General features: G+C 41.8%; 1 protein-coding gene across 1 annotated transcript; it reads right to left on the reverse strand.

Annotated features, from left to right (window-relative positions):
• Nucleotides 1–951: 951 nt before the first annotated feature.
• LOC142260721 (uncharacterized) lies at nucleotides 952–18,079 on the reverse strand. Its single transcript, XM_075332063.1, has 5 exons — nucleotides 17,981–18,079; nucleotides 11,952–12,075; nucleotides 11,770–11,867; nucleotides 11,482–11,572; nucleotides 952–2,437 (listed from the first exon to the last, which is right to left on the reverse strand). The coding sequence occupies exons 1-5, from the start codon at nucleotides 18,077–18,079 to the stop codon at nucleotides 1,245–1,247; spliced, it is 1,605 nt and encodes a 534-aa protein (XP_075188178.1). The 3' UTR covers nucleotides 952–1,244.
• Nucleotides 18,080–22,398: the final 4,319 nt, after the last annotated feature.

Consider the following 22,398-nt stretch of genomic DNA (forward strand, 5'->3'; position numbering starts at 1 on the left):
ATATCCCATAGCCAATCAAGCACAGTCATACTGTGGTTATTAAACCAGGTTTTGGTACTTTTGGCAGTGTGAACAGGTGCCAAGTCCTGCTGGAAAATTAAATATCCATCTCCAAAAAGCTTGTTGGCAGAGGGAAGCATGAAGTGCGCTAAAATTTCCTGGTAGACGGCTGCACTGACTTTGGTCTTGATAAAACAGAGCGGGGTCCTACACCAGCAGATGACATGGCTCCCCAAACCATCATTGATTGTATAAACTTCACACTAGACCTCAAGCAGCTTGGGTTGTGTCCTCTCCACTCTTCCTCCAGACTCTGGCACATTGATTTTCAAATGAATTGCAAAATATACTTTCATCTGAAAACAACACCTTGGACTACTGAGCAAAAGTCCAATTCTTTTTCTCCTTGGCCCAGGTAAGACGCTTCTGGCGTTGTTAATTGGCCATGAGTGGCTTGACATAAGGAATCCATAGTTGTAGCCCATGTCCTGTGTACGTCTGTGTGTGGTGGCTCTTGAAGCACTGACTCCAGCACCATTCTACTCCTTGTGAATCTCCCCCAAATTTTGAAATGGCCTTTTCTTAACAATCCTACCAAGGCTGCAGTTATCCCTGTTGATTGTGCACCTTTTTCTACCTCACTTTTTCCTTCCACTCAACTTACCATCAATATGCTTGGATTCAGCACTCTCTGAATAGCCAGCTTCTTTAGCAATGACCTTTCGTGGCTTACCCTCCTTGTGGAGTGTGTCAATGATTGCCTTCTGAACATCTCTTAAGTCAGCAGTCTTCCCCATGATTGTGTAGCCTACTGAACCAGATTAAGGGACCATTTTGAACACTTAGGAAGCCTTTGCAGGTGCGTTGTGGTAATTATTCTAATTTTCTGAGATAATGACTTTTGTGTTTTTATTGGCTGTAAGCCATAATCATAAACATTAACAGAAATAAACACTTGAAATAGATCACTGTGTTTTTAATGATGCTATATAACTATATGTGTATCACTTTTTATATTGAATTACTGAAATAAATTAACTTTTTGATAATATTCTGAGATGCACCTGTATATGGCTTCTCCCTGTGTGAATTTTTCTTAATGGTAAACAAATTATGATTTTCAAGTAAAACATTTCTAAAACGTCTAGGTATGATAATGGCTTCCACCCGTGTGATTTTTGTGATGTTCAAAAAGATTGCATATGTATGTAAAATATTTCCCACATTCTATCATGAAAAGGCTTCTAATCTGTGTGAGTTCTCTGATGTGAAACAAAATCAGATTTACGTGCAAAACATTTCCCACATTCTGAACATGAAAATGGCTTCTCCCCTGTGTGAGTTCTCTGATGTGTAACAAAATATAAATAACGTGCAAAACATTTCCCACATTCTGAGCATGAAAAAGGCTTCTCTCCTGTGTGAGTTCTCTGATGCATAACAAGAAGTGATTTACGTGTAAAACATTTCTTACATTCTGAACATGAAAATGGCTTCTCTCCTGTGTGAGTTCTCTGATGTGTAACAAAATGTTGTTTATGTGCAAAACATTTCTCACATTCTGAACATGAAAAAGGCTTCTCTCCTGTGTGAGTTCTCTGATGTGTAACAAAATGTGATTTACGTGCAAAACATTTCCCACATTCTGAACATGAAAAAGGCTTCTCTCCTGTGTGAGTTCTCTGATGTGTAACAAAATGTGATTTACGTGCAAAACATTTCCCACATTCTGAACATGAAAAAGGCTTCTCTCCTGTGTGAGTTCTCTGATGTGTAACAAAATGTTGTTTATGTGCAAAACATTTCCCGCATTCTGAACATGAAAAAGGCTTCTTCCCTGTGTGAGTTCTCTGATGTGCAACAAAATTTGATTTCTGTGCAAAACATATGCCACATTCTGAACATGAAAAAGGCTTCTCCCCTGTGTGAGTTCTTTGATGTATAATAAGATGTGATTTACGTGTAAAACATTTCCCACATTCTGAACATGAAAATGGCTTCTCTCCTGTGTGAGTTCTTTGATGTGTAACAAAATTTGATTTCCATGCAAAACATTTTCCACATTCTGAACATGAAAATGACTTCTTCCTTGTGCTAGTTCTCTGATAACTAACAGACTCTGAAGAAAATCCTTTCACCCCTGTGTGATTTGTTTTATGTATTTTTTCAGATTCTAAAGCTGAAAATGGCTTCTTTCCTATAAGAGCACTTCTATTTTGAATGCCTGTTTTGTGACTTTTATTTTTCTTAATAGTCTGTGATAAATCAGAAGATAGGACCTGTTTAAAATAATCAGATGATAGATCTTTGCTTTGAAGAGATGATGCTTTGTCTGGAGCAATGGTATTTGCTTCAGTAATTGCTTGTGTGATATCAAGATCATCTGATTTAAAAATTGAAGATGTCAGCTGTGCTTCTGATCTCCTGGTGCAGTCATCTGCCAAGAACAAAAAAATATTTTTAATATATAAAAATGTAAGGATATAATTTCTAAAATAGCTATAGAAATTGCAAGTTATGTAGCAATCTATACATTATATTTACTGAAACAAAAACAGTTCACAATTTAACACTAGACCTCTGAGCAGAAACCAGTAGACCATGATGTTCAACCCTCTTTGTTCATTTTGCCTCTCAAATATTTGAATAATAATCCAACAAATGATTTGTCACCAAAATTAAACCAAAAAACGTCTACTCCATCAGTTAAAAAGATAGGGTGTTTCCACATTGGTTATAGCTGAAAACTCTTGAAAAATGATGTGGCTTCATAATCCAATCCATAAAAATCCACAGAACCCACAAACATTTAAGGTTTGCGTGGTTCCTGAAGCCCAAAGCTGGGTGCTATGTATTGGGCAGTATAATGGTATATTTGAAATTTTCCCTCTACAACATCCACTCAGAGACTGCCTCTACAGTCAAAATAGTAATTTAGGCTAAAGCAGAATACGGTAAATGCTATTTATTGACTATATGTTGTGGTATCACTATTTGTTTTAAGTACATCCAAAAGCAATGTTTGAAGCGAATTTCAGACTTTTTTTTTTTTTTAAGTGAACAGGAGACAAATCAATCTCACATTACAGCTAAGATAAAGTAAAATGTGTCACGAAAAAAAATCTCAGAAACACTGGGATCAGATTCAGCATTACAAAGGTGTTATCATGTAAAGTGACAGATGTCAGATTGGAGAAATGGGGCCTGGATAGGAGCAGAAAACTGGCTGCAGTGGAAAGCCATGAAATAAGAGCGGCTTTGGTACTAACTGCTATAGAGAAAACTGTGACTATAGACATAACACATCTACTAAAATGACCGCCCTCCACCCGACAGCCTTCACCGTCAGTGATTTAGCAACTAGAGGTGACACATCTGGAGTAATTACAGTATGTGGCTCGGGGGCTCTCGGCAATCCAAACTATTGCATGGGCCAATATCTTCTGTCAGATGAGTTTCTTGAAGAAATATTAGACATTTAGAGAGAACTTTTTAACCTAGTCCAGTAAAGCGGAGTTGTACGCATTTAAGATAAACCATTGGAGCTACTATGAGTTTTTGCGAGAAAAGTAGAGGAAGTATTAGTCAGGGTGGATTGATTTAAATCACGCCGATTTAAATCATGATTTAAATCACGATTTAAATCAAAAGATTTTTTTCTATTTAAATCGGATCGATTTAAATCATGATTTAAATCACGATTTAAATCAAAAGATTTTTTTCTATTTAAATCGGATCGATTTAAATCATGATTTTAATCATGATTTAAATCACTGATTTAAATCAAAAGGTTTTTTTTTAATATAAATCACGATTAAAATGAGAAGTGAGAGCAGTGTGCATGTGCGCCCATAGTTACACGGACGAAACTAGGGGCAACGATCTAACGCCAGGGTGAGGGGGGGACCCCAAAGTAAGTAAAAATCTTTTTTGTTTTACTATATGGCAATAGGTAGGTGTTTAAAAGCAGCATGTCTTAATTGTATAAACTATTAATAGCCTCCACATTTTGTTCATACTGCCCCTTTAATTCCACACTTCTAGCTTGGTTTCAGTTTTGGTTTAGTTTCTTTTTCCCTGCATTCAGTTGACATGCCCAAACTTGTTGGATAGTCAGCAGTACTTGGCTCAGGCTGTAGTAACATCAGCAGTGCTTGGCTCAGGCTGTAGTAACAATCAAACTTCATAAGTGATCTGTGTGAGCCATGGCAGCAGGTCGTAAGAGAGACCCTATTTGGGTTAATTTTGTTGAGATGCCAGCAGCAGATCTTGGAAAGAAAGGTGCAAGAGCAAAGTGCAAATACTGTCAAAAGGATATCCAAGGACTTGTTTGCCGTTTGAAATCACATTATGAAAACTGCAACCAGAAGGGAAATGAAGATGCTGATAGTGATACAACTAATGTCAATGAACCCCCACAGCTTCTTATGCACCAGGAGCCTAGTACTAGTGGTAAGTCTGGCAATTAATTTACAACCTATTTTTTTAACAGACATTTTACTGGGATGGTTAAAGTCTATGAAAAGAAAAATTTCTAGCACTGGTAGTTCTGGAGTATAAAATTTAAATTTATGTTAAGGCAATATTTCACAGAAAATTAACGCTAAAGGACATGTGCACCTTTATTTTTTTAAGGTGCACATGTCCCCCCCCCCCCGCAGCGCTCTTACCTCCGATCCCCGCAGCGCTGAGATCCGTGGGTTCGTTTTGACCGTCCGCCTCCCGTCCTCCGGTTGCGGCCTACTCGCAGTGATCCAGCGGCGTGACGTCAGCGGGCCGCACGCTCCATTGAAATGAATGGAGGCGCGCTCGCGGACGGGCAGAACGAAGCCACGGATCCCCGCAGCGCTGACATCGGAGGTAAGAGAGCTGCGGGGGGAGGACATGTGCACACTGTGACTGGCTGCACCTTAAAAAATAAAGGTGCACATGTCCTTTAAGTAAAAATAAAGTGTGTATACGCTTATTTTTTTTTATTGTAGGCTGCAATTCACTTTTGAAGTCTGCCAAATTGACCATTTTAAAAAAAAAACATTTTTAAAACTTTTGTGACATAATTTTTTTCAGTTGCTGAGGCTCTGATATTAGTTACCAGTATTACAGCAACCTCACCGGAAAACTTGAGTAGCATAACTTTTGAGACAGCCCTTATAGGACGAGGACCATTACATTGTTCAAAAAGTTTGTTTCAATATTTTCGTTATATTTCTTCAAATACGCAGTCGATTTATATTTTTAATTTCTGTGCTTTCAGGGTCAAATATGGCTTGTGCTGCACGTGACAATCAATATCTGGGTACAACTTCAACAAAGCAGCCCAAAAAAAACCTTTCATCTTAAAGACTACGACGAGCCAGAAAGAACATTTTGATGAATTAATTGCTAAATTCATATTTGCAACCAATTCTTCTTTCCGACTAGTTGAGCACCCATTGTTTGTACAAATGATCGAAGGAATTAGACCAGGCTACAAACCACCAAGTAGATTTGATATCTCAGGAAAACATCTTCAGGCTGTATACGACATAGAAAGAGCGGCTTGTACAAAATATTTGAAAGACAAGGTTGTTAACATGAGCTTGGATGGTTGGAGCAACATCCACAACAACCCCATAATTTGCACTTGTGTCACAACAGAAGATGGTGAAACTTACCTTACAGACACAATCGACACATCTGGAAATTCACATACTGCTGAATATTTACTTGAAATTGCTAAGAACTCAATTCACCAATGCCAAGAACAGTTTGGATGTAAAGTAAGGAGCTTAGTTACTGATAACGCAAGCAATGTGGCAAAAATGCGAGCGGAACTGGCACAGGATGACACAAATGTCATTACATACGGTTGTTCTGCCTATTTGTTGCATCTTTTGGCAAAAGACCTGCATATTTTGGGTGTCAAGGAACATGTAGAAATTGTTAAATATTTCCGCAATAATCATTTTGCACATGCAACCTACAAGGAAATGGGAGGACTGAAGTTGGTTCTACCACAAGATGTTAGATGGAATACCTTGGCTGACTGCTTGGAACTGTTTATTAACAACTGGTCAAAATTACTGTCCATTTGCGAAACACATCGGGATAAAATTGATGCTAATATACGAAGCAAAGTATTAAATCTTGGTGTGAAGAGAAATGCCGAGGACCTTTTGGAAAGGTTAAAGCCAATATCGATTGCGTTGGATAAAATGCAGAAAGATACTGCAACCATAGCTGATGCCACAGAAGTTTGGAAAGATTTAGAAGGTTCTCTAGATCTCTTGAACCTCTCAAACAATGTAAAGGTTGCAATACAGCATGCAAGGACCAAGCATTAAAAGAAGAACACTATTTAGCCAATATCTTGCATCCCATCTACAGAGGGAAAAAATTATCTGAGGCGGAAATCAACTCTGCAATGGAGTGGCTCGCCAATACTAACCATGACATTGTGGCAACTGTGCTGAAATTGAAGTGTGAATCTGCACCATTTCAAAAATACATGTTTGCAGATAACGTCGTTAATGAACTAAAACCACTGGACTGGTGGAAGTCGCAATCACTTGTTCTTCCAGCAAAGATAATAAATCTAGCTACTCAGCTACTGACTGCATCGGCTTCATCCGCAGGAGTAGAGAGATTGTTTTCTTCATTTGGTTTTGTGCACACAACAGTCCGAAACCGCTTAGGAACTGCTAAAGCAGGACAACTGGTTTTCCTATTAAAAGTCCTAAATAAACAGTAGGCTTAAAGGACTGATGTATTCACTGAAGATGTTTGCTTACTTCAAACGTTAGAGATAGGCTATTGTTAAAAAGTACTTACTCTCTGTAGTTCAATTCTGAGTGTTTAATAGTGCAAATAAAAATTATTAGGTTTCATAATCAACTGTTTTAATATTTTTATTTGTGGAAAACAATTAGATTTGCAAAAAGACAAAGTTTTGCTTGTGTACAACTTGATTAAAAAATCTGATTTAAATCAAATGATTTAAATCAAAAAAATCTGATTTAAATCAAAAAAATCTGATTTTTTTGATTTTTTTAAAAAAATCAAGATTTTTATCCACCCTGGTATTAGTGCTCCCCATATTGTACAGTAATCTGAATTTCTTAGGATTGCAAACATAATAGAATTCATGACGATTCTGTACATGTGATTAAATGTATTTTATAGCAATCAACCATGCACAGCTTAGCAATTTATCATGGCGTAGGTGTCATGTTCTTTGTGCAGTTTATCACAATCCTCTTTCAAGGAGATTGGAAAGAACATCTGTGCTCAATCCCCACAAAGCAGGACCTGGAGGCCATGTTTAATAGACTAGAGGAGACTCAGACCCGGGCCCTGTATTCTGTTAAACAGGACATCACACAAGTGGGCATCAGAGTGGATGACCTAGAGTCTGACGCAACATTTTTATATGTAACAATAGAGGACCAATATCTTATATCTGAACAGATGTCAGATCTCAGATATTCTAACATTTAAAGATGACATAGAGAGCCGTCTCTGTATTTGTGGCCTGTCTGAAGAAATCTCTTCCCATATGCGGGAGAAAACCATTAATACTTTATCCTATGATTTACTTGGGAGGAAAGAGGACTCGCTTATGGAAATTGATATAATTCAGAGATACTGGTCCCAAATCCACCTTGGCCTGAAGACCACGTGATGATGTGTCCTGCATTCATTTTTACAAGGAGAAGTAAACTATTTTGCAAGCTGCAAGATCTAAATAGAACATACAACTGGAAGACTATGACATTGTTATCCTCCCAGATCTGGCCAGGAGCACACTTCAACTTCGTAAAGCCTAATAACCACTCACTGAGTTACTTTGAGACCAAAGGGTTCTCCTACCACTGGGCGTTTCCTCATTTCAACTTTTTGCAAAACAATATGGCCGCTCCGCAGAATTCAAAAACTTGAGGGACCTCCTGACCAAATTATCTACCTTCGACTCAGATCCATCTGCCAGAATGGCCGACACTTCGTACTCTACCTCCTTTAATCCCACATGCTAATTGGGAAACAGAGAAAGTCACCAAAATTGCAATGCTTATCCCTCAGTGATGGGCATCTCAGAGACATGAGGTCTTCTCCAGGATGACTGATCTGTACTTATTACTATCACTAGATTTACAATTCGGTCATTATTAATGCCTATAAATGGTAGGCAGGAGTTTGATTTGAGAATTTGTATCAGGAAGTATTTGTATTTTTTTTTTTTTACACCTAATGTATCATTGTCACTTCATTTCCTACTCTGATTATCTTTTTTTTCTGCTTTCTCTCTTTCGTCTTGATTTTCTCTATATTGGTGGGTATACTATACATATTTTGGGTATTTGAGTAATACGGGTCTCTTGTGGAGACTATCCCTGTCTTGGCTTCTTTAACCCCACTTAGATATTGGGACCTGTTCATAAGGTTCAGTTTTCTCCTGCTAGGAGTTAACAGTTTAGTGTGGCCTATGGAAGTTGTCCCTTCGAATATCGCATTTCTCCCCAGGTTTGTCTCGTCTATATCCTATCTTAGTCATTCTCCCTCCCTTTTTCTAATTGTGACTATGGCTAAGTTAACATTTACATCTTATATTGTAAATAGTCTTATGAAAAAGAGTCAGATATATTAGTATCTACATAAAAAAGGGTCTCAATAGATATGCTTTCGGAAACAAACATTAAGTTCTCTTCAGTTTTTACGTATTCGAATAGATACTACAATGTCTGTTCCCTTTCTACTAACCCAAATAATAAATCGAAGGGTGTTTCTATTGCTTTCCACAAATCCCTTACACACCAGATTTTGGAGTCGCAAGTTGATTCGGACAGTTGATACATTTTCTTTAGAGTGTGTATTGCTCACATTTATTTCCTCAACACAGAACAAAGACCATTTGGGATCAAAGTTTTGCAGTCACTGGCTGAGATCACCGGGGGAATCCTCTATCATTCTGATGGGATTCTATGAAGATACAAGTGGGAGGAGCTCTGCCTCTAGCTCCTCCCTCTGCCTCCTCCATGTCCAGCTTCTCCCTCTGCTTCTGGCTCCTGTCATCATCATAGAGTCTCATCAGTAACAACCGCCATCTCCTCTCAGTAATGGGAAAGTCTTCATTGAATACAGATTTTACCTCAGGATTGAAAATTTTAACTGATCAATTCCTCCAGAGAATAAGATATATGACAGAATTGCTTACTTTCATGTGCACTAATTATTTATGATATAAAAATTAAGATCATGGTTATGCTTTAAACACCCCGGCTCCATTTCATGGGGCGTGTGAATGGGAGCGCAATAAATCACTTTCTTCTGCCGAGTGGGATGAGATCTTTACTGTTACTCATAAGATCTCTGTATCTTGTCATATCCAAGAGATGAAGCAAGAAAAAGGGAATGCACAGCCAACCAATATAAGAAAATGAGGGTGCACAGTCTGCTGTAAACAATTGGTACTAGAGAGGAAAAGAAGCAGGCATTGGCACTCAGCTCAATATAGAATGCATGACAATCAATATATAAATAACCAGAAATCTTTTATTGAAAACATACCCCAATAAAAACATTTAAAAGGCAAAAAACACCAGACAAGAAAAACAATGATTAGCTGTGGTGCTATACAATGATGCAAAGTATTAACCAGCAAAGGACAAAATAGCCATAGGACATATCAATGAGTCCATTCAAAAGATGCAAAAACATACACATATAATGGCACAGCTGGATAATTGCACACATGAAATAACCCACCATAACAGAAGTACATCACTGTTAAGAGCCTAAGTGATCAAGGTAGCAATCAGAAGTCTGGTGAACCCCCCCATACCATACCATTTTGTCCTTTGCTGGTTAATACTTTGCATCATTGTATAGCACCACAGCTAATCATTGTTTTTCTTGTCTGGTGTTTTTTGCCTTTTAAATGTTTTTATTGGGATATGTTTTCAATAAAAGATTTCTGGTTATTTATATATTGATTGTCATGCATTCTATATTGAGCTGAGTGCCAATGCCTGCTTCTTTTCCTCTCTAGTACCATATCCAAGAGATGAACTATAAGTTCATGTCCAGGTGGTATAAGACCCCCGAGCGTATTCATCACATGTTGCCTGGTACATCTGATAAGTGTTGGAGATGTGACTCAGCTGTGGGCAATATGACCAATATTCGGTGGGCCTGTTTAGGTATTAACCATCTTCAGGACAAAATCTTTGACCTCTTTAATAAACTCTTTGGTACAACACTACAGAACTCTCCAGAAGCAGCGTTACTTTCCATATTTCCAATGTCAGTTTCATCCATCAAGAAAGGTCTCTTCTGAATATCTCTGACAGCAATGAGGCAAGTCATCTCTAGACACTGGAGATCATCCTCTCCCCTCTAAGCTGGAATTGGCTGCATCTGTGGACTTTTTATTACGGATGGAAAATGTAATAATTTCATAGGATTGTCTCCATTCTGAGTCTTATGAATATGAGGACATGGTTACCCCGGTCTTCCTTTACCTCTCCTGACTTTGAGACTTGGTTAACCAATCCATGTTACATCTAGTAATGATATGAGGCTTTTTGTACTTGAATTGATGCTTTTCTTCCCCTTATGTGTTTCTATATTTTATGTTTTATGGTGTGTGCTCTTCTTCTCTACCCCCTTTTGTATGACATTATTGTGTCTCGTGTTTTGTATTCAAAATTATATTTGTACAAAATATTTGTCAATTCTTGAATAACGAAATAAAAACTTATTGTACCATAAACAATGAAAAATAATTATAAATTCTGCCAACGTTCTTCTCTCTAAGAAAATGAGAGCAGGTTTCAATCTATGGTAATTCACAGGTTACACCGTCCTCAGCTTTTATGCCCGAGATCGGTAATATTAAATCTTCTAAATGTCCCATGTGTAACTCAGAGGCTTCAGATCTATTTCACATGTATTGTGACTGCCCGGAAAGTAGGAACTTCACCGCTCATGGAATGGTGTCTCGTCATAAATGGGAAGTTTCACAAGACTGGACCTTTGTAACAATCCGATCAGCACATTCAGCAGAAGGGAGAGAAGGAAGATTCATCAATGAGATACCGAGATTCTAGGAGGTCACCAGCATCATTACCCTCAACTTTCTCTTAGAGGTCCACCATACAGATTAGATTTTTCTTCCCATGATTTTCTAAGTTGTCTGCACATTCTATGTACGCTGTCATTTGGCTTTACAGATTAAAGATCTGGGCAGCAAAGAGTCAACATCTTCTAATTTCAGGGGATAGAGTGGATCCTACCTGTAAGATCTGACTGATACAGATCTCACTCCAACAGAAGAGCGTCCAATGCCCAAAATAATGGGGACAGTTTTGGGTGGAGGAGCATGTGGTGGTCTAGCAGCAGAATGGTGACCATTTTCTATGACCAGACTACAACCCTGATAAAGCAGCCAGAGCCGGAGACTGAGAAGAATCTGTGACTTCTCTGCATTTAGTGGTCACTACTCACCTGCACTGTCATCTGTAGGAATCTCCTCTTTACTCCGCTCATCACCCCTCACATATGTCTCTGTAGTATTAATATGGGGCAGATCTTCACCCTGAAACAAATAGAGTAAAAGTCACAGACAGATGGAGAAGTCCCATCTATGATCAGCTCTAATCCTGCCATCTCCACCGCTCTCATTACACAAGTATAACACATATAATACTGGAGGATAAAACAAGACTGAGCACAAGACCTTCACAGCCGTCTACACATCATAGGGAGATTTCATGGCCCCTTCTCTCTATCTACCTGATGATCCTGAGGAACATCGGGATCTTCTTGTTTACAGTCCTGTGGGAGAAGAGGACGGGGACATCTCTCTGGTGTTGTCCTCTTACTGGATAGAACTGGAGGAGACACATACAGGGACTGAATTCAATTCCTTACATACAGATAATTATAGGCCGTGTGTATTTAGTCCTTTCTATTACCTGGTGATGTGAGGGACTGGGGAACCTCCATCATGACGTCCTTGTACAGATCTTTGTGTCCTTCTAAATACTCCCACTCCTCCATGGAGAAATAGACGGTGACGTCCTGACACCTTATAGGAACCTGACACATACAATGATACCGTCACCCCCGATCCCTTCATAGCGTTACTGTATAATGTCCCAGCATTCCCAGCAGTGTCACCTCTCCAGTCAGCAGCTCAATCATCTTGTAGGTGAGTTCTAGGATCTTCTGGTCATTGATGTCCTCATGTATCGGGGGGTGAGGTGGAGGCCCCGTGATTGGGCTCAGGGGTCTTCCCCATCCCTCAGACACAGGGGCCTGACAGCGCTCACTAGAGGTCTTCTTCACTACTGTGTAATCCTGGTTATGGAGAGACACAGTAATAAATCTCACTCCAGACATTTCCAGAGTCCTCACCTCTCCAGTTCTGTCCATCTGTTATTCCCATAGATAAGAATGATGTAATGTGACGTCATCAGAATCTCTCACCTCTCCAGTAAGCCGGAAGAGGATCTCTAGGGTGAGGTGTAATATCCTCTCCGCCATCTTGTCCCTGTCCATATCCATCCTTCACGGGGCAATCAGGAGAATTCTCTTCTATAGAAGATCTCCACTGAGAGGATCCGATATTATAAGGACCTAAATGGGGAGAAGATGACGATATAACATCATAAAGAATCCTGTACAATGGCATGAAGAAGAAGACAATTCCTGGTTTTGGGCTGCAGGAACCGAAATGAAGATTTTTGATCCAATAATATTAAGAAGTGGCTTTTACTTGACAAATATGGCACGTGACTATTTTATAATATTCATCGGTTTGCTTGTTTTGTTTTTTTTTTGTATGTTTGCAGGTTTTTAACTTTCCAGATTTTTTTGGCTGATTTTTAAACTGCAATTTTTTTAAAATATTTGCAAAATTACTGCATAATAATGACACTGAAAAAGACGTGGGTGTGCGGGTGGACGAGAAAACCAACCAGGGCCAGGAAGCTGCTGCCAAGGCAGATAATATAATAGGATGCAGTGAACGAGGCACAGATGCTCCGGACAAGAACAGTTTTGCCTCTATACAAGTCACTAGTGCGGCCACACTTACAATATTCTGCACTATTTCAGGCTCCAGTGAATGAGGAGGACATAACTGAACTAGAGCGGGTGCAGGGAAGAGTGACCAGTAAAGGAATGGAAGGTCTGCAATAGGAGGACAGGTTAGCAAGCCTGGGGTTATTAATTTGGGAACACAAAGGCTACGGGGCGATTTTATTACAATGTACAAGTATATCAGGGGCATTACTGAGATATTTCTAATTAGCTTTTTACAACTGAGGCCTGCAATGATGACAAGGAGGTTCAGTCATAATCACAGATGGTGATTCTCTACTGTAAGAGCAGTGAGAATATGGAACTCTCTGACACATGATGTGATAAATGTTGATAGATTACAAAAATTCACGGCGGGCTTGGATGCCTTCTGTAAAAAGTATATTATTGCAGGTTATCAGTACTAGATTTTGTGATGGGACATTGATCCAGGGAACTAGTCTAATATTTTTAGAGTCATGAAGGAATTTTGCCCCTTGTAAAAGTATTCACACCCCTGGAACGTTTCCACTTATTTTAGCGTCATACCCACAAACGTAAATGTATTTTATTACGGTTTTATGTGATATGCCAGCATTAAAGTAACAAGTTGTTGTGAAGTGTAAAGGAAATGATGGTTTTCTAAATATTTAAACCTATAAATCTGAATATTGTGATGAGTATTTGAATTAAGCCCCTTGTAGTATGATGCCCCTGAGTGACCAATTGCCTTCAGAAGTGACATAATTAGTAAACTGAGTCACCTGTATCATTTATTCTCAGTATAACTACAGCTGTTTTGTGAAGATTTCACGAGTTTTGTTTGAGAACATTAGGGATCAAACAGCATTTTGAAAACCAAGGAACCCACCAGACAGGTCAGGGATAAAGTTGTGGAAAAAAATAAAGCAGGGTTTGGTTTAAAAAAAAAAGCCAAAACTCTGAACATCTCACTAAGCACTATTCAATCCATCATCCAAAAATGGCAGGAGTATAGTGTGGAGACACAAGGGTCAGTTGATACAGTCATGTGCTTGCCTAGCTGTCTTCAGATAGACTGCTCGGACCAGGGCTCATCCCACTGAACGCCCGCACTCCTTCCTTGTGGGCAGGACACTACTTAGGCTGCTTTCACACATCAGGTTTTTGCTGTGCGGCACAATCCGGCGCTTTGCGTTTTTTCTGCATTCGTTTTTTTTTGCCGCCCGGTGCGGTTTTTTCTCATAGACTTTTGTTAGCGCCGGATTGTGCCGCATGTACTCGCGTTTGATCCGGTTTTTGCCGGTTGCGGCAAAAATCGTCACTCCGGCGGCCGCACAGGACCCAGAGAGGACCGTTTTTTTGCCAGCGGCAAAAAACTGCATAGCGCCGCATGCGGTGCCGTGCGGCATGGTGCATAATGAAAGTCTATACACGCCGAATCCGGTGGCATGCGTCAAACAATGGAAGCATGTACCGGATTCGGTTTTTACTTCTGAGCAAGCCCAGAAGTGAGATAAATTAATTGCTTGTCAGAAAATATCCCTCTCTCTCTGGCCTAAGAAAATCGGTGCGAGTGGAGTGCGAGAAAACATTGCATTCCACTTGCACGAATTCTAGCCTATGTGTCAGCACACGAGCGATTATTTTCTCAGTCCTAATCGGACCGAGAAAACAATCGCAGCATGCTGCGATTGTAATGCGAGACTCTTTCTCTCGCACCCATTCAAGTGAATGGGGCGAGAGAAAAATCGCACTGCACTTGCGGTACACCGGTGTACCACACGTGCAGAGCGAGAGTCGCAATAGCCGGCTACGGAGGAGAGAAGGGAGAGAAATCCCTCCTTCCCCTCCTCCGTGCCAGCCCGCCCCCCGCAGCTGTGGTCCACTCGTACAGTCGGACCGCACTCAAACGCAGAGACAATAGCATGACACTCGGCTCCTGCTGTGCTGCCAGCGCGAGCTGGGTGTCATGCGAGCATCGCGGTAGTGCCCCGTGTGTCCCCAGCCTCTCTCTCTCACAGTCACTGACTCATTCACTCACTCTCACCCACTCACTGATCACCGGCGTGGCGCTGCACGGCTGTCACACTGTGTTCCGGGGGGCTGTCTGATAATAAACCTAAAGGAATGTCAGACAGTCAGGGTCCACCGTGCAAAGACTCTGCTGCAGACTATGGCAGAGGATAAGGGGTATATAAGTGTACCACTGTAAAAAATAATAGCACAAGTGCAGAGTGCAATACCTCTGTTAAACTCACAGAGGAATATAATTAGAAAATAAAGCAATTCCTCCCTTACTTGGAGGGCGTGTGGAATGGTCTCTGTTAAAGATCACAGAGACAAAAGCAGTGAGTGTGAAATGGCACCTACCTAGGTCCGTTCCTCTAGTGGTGCCAGGAGACGGACAGCAGCGTAAGCCGCACAAAGCTCCTACCTGCGTTCGCTCCACTAGTGTGCGAGGACACGAACCACTAGATATGGCACCTGCCTAGGTCCACTCTTCTAGTGGTGCAAAAGAGATGGACAGCAGCGTAAGCCGCACAAAGCTCCTACCTGCGTTCGCTCCACTAGTGTGCGAGGACACGAACCACTAGATATGGCACCTGCCTAGGTCCGCTCTTCTAGTGGTGCAAAAGAGACGGACAGCAGCATAAGCCGCACAAAGCTCCTACCTCTGTTCGCTCCCCTAGTGTGCGAGGATATGAACAACTGCCAGACGCAGTATAAGGAATGTTACCCTAGCGGCAACGTCCACCTACGAGTAGAATCACAAGGCCCAGCCGGACCATGTGCCTCAGGCACCTGCCTATGTCCGCTCCACTAAGAGGTAAGGATACGGACTGCAGCTGAAGCTGTAAGGTATAAGAACGCTACCCTGCCGGTAGCGCTCACCTAACATAGACAGAGAGATGCCTAGAGGGACGTGCACAGGGCGTCTACCCTCATGCATGAACCAAGAGGACTGAGCGCCGGGCGGCGTGCGTCAGGGTCTTATATAGACTCTGTGCCTCATCCAAGATGGAGAACACCAGAGCCAATCCGCTGCCAGAATGACAGCAATGACGTCATGCTGGCCTATCACCGAGCAAAGCGTCACAAGCACATGACCAGCGACCAATCGGCATAGAAGGTGTCAGAGACATGTGACCACGTGTCACAAGCACATGACCAGTGGCCAATCAGCTTAGAAGGTGTCAGAGACATGTGACCTCGTGTCAGCGATGATGTCGCCCGCACATGTGCAATGGCTCCAAGGTAGGACTTAGTCTCCAGCGCTTGCACATGTGCAGTAGCAAGAAATCTGGACATAGTCTCCAGAGCCACAGCAACCGTAACACACTGCTGGCGGCTTCACCTGATTTGAAAATGCCGGCCGCCCATTATTCAATCTCGTATTCACTGCTTTCCCTTCCCACAGGCGCCTATGATTGGTTGCAGGGAGACACGCCCCCACGATGAGTGACAGCTGTCTCACTGCAACCAATCACAGCTGCTGGTGGGCGGGTCTATTTCTTGCAGTAAAAAAATAAAAAAATAATTAAAAAAAAACCCCGTCATGCGGTTCCCCCCAATTTTGATACCAGCCAAGATAAAGCCACACGGCTGAAGGCTGGTATTATCAGGATGGGGAGCCCCACCACCCTAAAAATATCAGCCCGCAGCCACCCGGAATTGCCGCATCCATTAGATGCGACAGTCCCGGGACTCTACCCGCCTCATCCCGAATTGCCGGGGTAATAAGGGGTTAATCATGGAAGGCGTCTATGAGACACCTCAATGATTAACCTGTACGTGAAAGTAAATAAAAACATACACCCAAAAAATTACTTAATTTGAAATAAAAGGCAAAAAAACACCCCCTTTCACCACTTTATTAAAATCCCCAAATACCCCTCCAGGTCTGACGTAATCCACAGACGTCTCGCGACGCTTTCAGCTCTGCTACATGAAGCTGACAGGAGTTGTGTATGCTCCACGCAGCAACTTAAGGGAGTCGCGCTGTCAGCGGGGAAGTCACTGAGGTAATGCCTGCGTGTGCGGTGATGATGCATGCGGTAGTGCAGGGGTGTGCGGTGATGGTGCGTGCGGTAGTGCAGGGGTGGGTGGTGATGGTGCGTGCGGTAGTGCAGGGGTGTGCGGTGATGGTGCGTGCGGTAGTGCAGGGGTGTGCGGTGATGGTGCGTGCGGTAGTGCAGGGGTGTGCGGTGATGGTGCATGCGGTAGTGCAGGGGTGTGCGGTGATGGTGCCTGCGGTAGTGCAGGGGTGTGGGGTGATGATGCGTGCGGTAGTGCAGGGGTGTGCGGTTATGATGAATGCGGGAGTGCCGGGGTGTGCGGTGATGATGTGTGCGGGAGTGCCTGCGTGTGCGGTGATGATGCGTGCGGGAGTGCCGGTGTGTGTGCGGTGATGATGCGTGCGGGAGTGCCGGTGTGTGTGCGGTGATGATGCATGCGGGAGTGCCGGTGTGTGTGCGGTGATGATGCGTGCGGGAGTGCCGGTGTGTGTGCGGTGATGATGCGTGCGGGAGTGCCGGTGTGTGTGCGATGATGGTGCGTGCAGGAGTGCCGTGGTGTTTGCGGGGATGATGCGTGTGGGAGTGCAGGTGTGTACGGTGATGAGGAGTGCGGTAGTGCCTGGGTGTGTGCGGGGATGATGCGTGCGGGAGTGCAGGTGTGTGCGGTAATGATGCGTGCGGTAGTGCCGGTGTGTGCAGTCATGATGGGTGCAATAGTGCCGGCGTTTGTGCGGGGATGATGGGGTCTCTCTCTCAGCAAAAAAACCCCAAAACATAAAAAAAAAACAAACAAAAAAAAAAACCCACCAGGATCCGTTTTTTACCGGATCCGTTGCATCAGTTTTTACACAATCAGGCACAAACCGGATGCAAAACTAATGTGTGAAAGCAGCCTTAGACAACACAGGATGAGGGAACCTCACCTTGGTAAAACGTTCTTGGTTCACCAACAGGCAAAATCTTATTGTACATTTCCAATAGAAATGAACATAAGGTGGTACAAGCGACAGAGTCTCTCCCATCCATTGGCTCGCGAAGGATTAGAATTTTTGTGACTTCGGGGCTTCCTGGGCTAACTATCCCAGCCAGCAGCACCCTGGTTTTAACAAGCACCCACTGGGAGGAGATAGCGGCAAGCTTAGAAAGATGAACGAGCACAGCAAGATATGTAGCCAGGCAACTGAACTATCCTCACCTGGGTTCTCCAAGCAAATTTGTGGGCTCACCAATGAGCAGTGAAGCAGATCTGTGATCCTCCAGCTGAAAATGTGGATCCTAGGTTGATGTCCTGCAGAATTAATGTGGTGACAGGAGAAAAGCTCTTTTTATACCCTCAGTTTTCATTTCAGGTTATTGTGTCTGACAGGATTGGTGGGAGATGGCTGTTCTCTCATTGGTTCAGTTCAATCCGACTGCATAATTTTCTTCTGATTGATGTAGTCATAGAGGCTGAGGCAATCCACATTTAACAGACAATAGGGCTCCGGTCAGTCTGACATGAAACAATGTCTAATTTCTCCTAATTTGCAAGGAGAGCACTAATTATAGAGAAGCAGCCAAGAGGCCTGTGGTCAGTGAAAAAGCAGGAGCGATCCAGAGCTCAGGGGGAGAATCTCTCCACAGGACAACTATAAGTCATAAACTCCACAAATTTGGCCTTTATGGAAGAGTGGACTATTTTAAAAGCAAAACATAAGAATTGAAAATTGCTTCACAGACGCCTTCATCCAATTTACCTGAGATAGAGCTGTTTTATAAAGTAGAAGGGGCAAAAATGGCACCTCCAGGTGTGCAAAGCTGGTAGACACATCCCCCCCAAGAGACTAGCAGCAGCAATTGTAGTGAAAGGCGGTCCTGCAAAGTATTCCCTCAGGGGGCTGAATACTAATGCACATCACAATTTTCAGAGTTATATTACTTAAAATGTTTAGAAATCCATGTATAATTTCCTTTATATTTCACAAATGTTTGCTACTTTGTGTTATCACATAAAACCCCAACAAAATCCACTTGTTTGTGGCTGTAATGTAAAAAAACATGGAAATGTTCACTGGGTGTGAATAGTTTTTCAAGGAAAGGTATGTTTATCTTTAGCCTAAAAAATGACGAACTTTTGTCAGAAATGTTCTCCAGTCCACACCCGAGATATTTTATAGGGAAAAATACAAAGCGTTTCTATTGTGCACAAAATTCATGATCCACTTGCTCCATTCTGAAGAATTTGTAGCAAAAAATATTAATTAACACAAGAAGAAAAAAAAAGTGACTTAGGGTATGTGCGCACGTTGCTTTTTACCTGCTTTTTTGCTGCTTTTTCTTCTGCGCTGTTTAATTCCAAAATGGATGTGTTCTTCTATTCAAGCAAAGTCTATGGGAATTTGGGTTTCTTGTTCACACTATGTTGTTCAAAATGCTGCCTTTTTGTGGCAGAACTTTGGTCAAAAACTCAGCTTTGCAGTGCAAAACCCAAATGGCAAAAACAATTGACATGTTGCTTCTTTGAAAAGCTGAGTTTTTGACCAAAGTTCTGCCACAAAAAGGCAGCATTTTGAACAACATAGTGTGAACAAGAAACCCAAATTCCCATAGACTTTGCTTGAATAGAAGAACACATCCATTTTGGCATTAAACAGCGCAGAAGAAAAAGCAGCAAAAAAGCAGGTAAAAAGCAGGTAAAAAGCAACGTGCGCACATACCCTTAGGCCCGTTTCACACGTCAGTGAAAAACAGTGACATTTTTCACTGGCGTGTAAAACACGCACATGTCCCTGCGTGTGCCGTGATTCACGGCACACATGGGTTGTCTAAGTGCAATCCAGGCTCCGTTCTCCGTGGCCCGTGATTGCACTTAGAAAACAACTCACCTGCGCCCGCTGCCACTGTCCAAGGTGCTGATCGCTCCCGCGGTGCAGCATCCGGCCGGCGCTGACCCCCGCAGCAGCTGCTTCCGGGTCGGCTGTGTCGCGCATAATGAATATGCGCGACAATAATGAGCCGGCTCAGAAGCAGCAGGGAGAACGGGCTGCAGAGGTCATCGCTGGACGCCGGGTGAGTAAAAATGATTTTTATTTTAAAAGCACATTTTTTTCTGGCACGTGTTTCACGGACCACACCACTGCGTGGTCCGTGGAACATCAGTGATGCCAGAATAAAATGGACATGTCTCCGTGCAGCAATCACGCACACGCGTGAATCTGTTATGTTTTTGTTACATTAGATCCTCTTGTCCTTGACAAAAAACAAAATTGATGGTTGAAACGTTGGACATTTTTTTTGCCTATGCACAAGTAAAATAAAATACTTTGAAGCATTATATTCCTCTCTCGCATTTTTTTGAAGTGTGCCGGAACTATTTTCTAAACAATTAGTTCTATATTTCCGTGCACCTTTTTTTCTCACAGGTTTATCCTGTATTTTGATTATATATTTTTTCCTTGAGCTCCTGTGTCTTTTACTACCTTTTCATATAATGCTGAAGAAGTAAAGACTATATTATCCAAGGTCAACATTCCAAATGCATTTTTATCAGTTACCACTGAGGAGGTACGCTCTCGGGATTACGAGAAGGAACTGAGGAGACAGACGGCACTGGAACTTCATTGCGCCACTCTGGCCGAATACCATAGAGTACAAAGGATTCCCAGGGGATTGAGAGAACCCTTGAGACTCACTTTGTTTTCGGACAATCCAGAATACTGTTCGAAGTTTGAGAGCATCATCAACAAATGTTCAATGGACATCATTATTTTAACCATTGAATATTTACAAAAAGAAATTGAAACATTGGGTCTTAAGATCCATTCCATAAAAGGGCCGTTAATGAACACTATCCCTAACACCGAATGGGAGAAGATTAAATCTAAGACTAAAGAAACCATTATAGAATTTAGAAAAACCCTACAGGAGAAAAAAAGATCTAAATTTGTTCGGGACCAGGAAGATTATTCCAAAGATCAGGTGTATCGATGGCGGTTCTCCGACGAGGTTCCTAGATGATCTACAACTTACAGTCGTTATCCTTCTTCATCCAGTTCAGAAGGAGACCAGTATACTACTCGCATAACTCGTTTTTTAGGACCAAGACAAGAACGAGGAAAACGAGGCGTAGCAAGAGGAGGCACAGGAACCACATCGACATACCACATACACACTCACAGGTACGACGAATTTAGTGTACAATATATCATCTCACAATTTGTCATTCATTGAGTCACAGGTTCTTCAGAAAGGGGTATCTTTTTGTCCAACACCAGCTTTTAATACATTTCAGCTTGATCAAGAGATGAGGAGATTTTTTAGATTGTTAAGGCTTAAGATACATTTTGGGACTGAAAGTGGGACTCAGACTCACACAACTGAAATAGAGCAAGGTAACACATTGCAATTGAGACAGTAAATCTCAGAATTCCGAGTTCATTCAACCCCTCCAAGACATATCATCCAGTAGAACTCTACATTTCCCTGGTAACTAATGACATTGACGACACGGTAAAATCAATAGAAGGAGGCAAATTTAAGTCAGACATAATATTTCGGCAGAAGAAAACAGATTCAAAGCCTAAAGAATAATCATAAAGTCATCATAAAACCTGCTGACAAAGGAGGGGCAATAGTGGTAATGGACAGAGCCTATTATATTGAAGAGTTACATGGCCAATTAGAAGACAGAAATACATACTTACCTATTTCAAGAGATCCTACATCCCATATACAGTCACTCATTAAGAGCATTGTAGATTCATATTTACACAATAAAACAATAGATGCTAAATTGGCGGAGTACCTCATTAAAACACATCCCATTACACCAGTAATTTATACCCTCCTGAAAATTCACAAAAATCTTCAACGACCTCCGGGTCGTTCCATAGTGGCTTTAACTGAGTCTGTCCTTTCTCCCCTGGCTATCACAGTAGAGAAGATTTTAACACCGCTTGTCCCAAAGATAACATCATATTTGAAGGACACTTCTGATTTTTTATCACATCTACATCAGTTTGAGTCAATTCCACCGGGCAGTCTTTTAGTTACACTTGATGTAAATAGTCTTTATACAAGCATATGATGGTCTGGTAGCGGTTGATTGGCTTCTTGAAAAACATAGTTCCTACGACAGTACTGAAAACTCTTTCTGTAAGGATCTTCTCCAACTGGTCCTCAAGAATAATTTTATTCTTTTTCAAGACCAGTTTTTTCTACAGAAAAGGGGCACCGCGATGGGTCAAATTTAGCACCCCCTTATGCCAATATTTACATGGCATGCTTTGAGGAATATCACATTTATAATCACCCTCTGTGGATTAAGCATGCTATTACCTGAAAAAGGTACATAGATGATATC

This window comes from Anomaloglossus baeobatrachus, unplaced genomic scaffold (genome assembly GCF_048569485.1).
Source record: "Anomaloglossus baeobatrachus isolate aAnoBae1 unplaced genomic scaffold, aAnoBae1.hap1 Scaffold_170, whole genome shotgun sequence".
NCBI lineage: Eukaryota > Metazoa > Chordata > Amphibia > Anura > Aromobatidae > Anomaloglossus > Anomaloglossus baeobatrachus.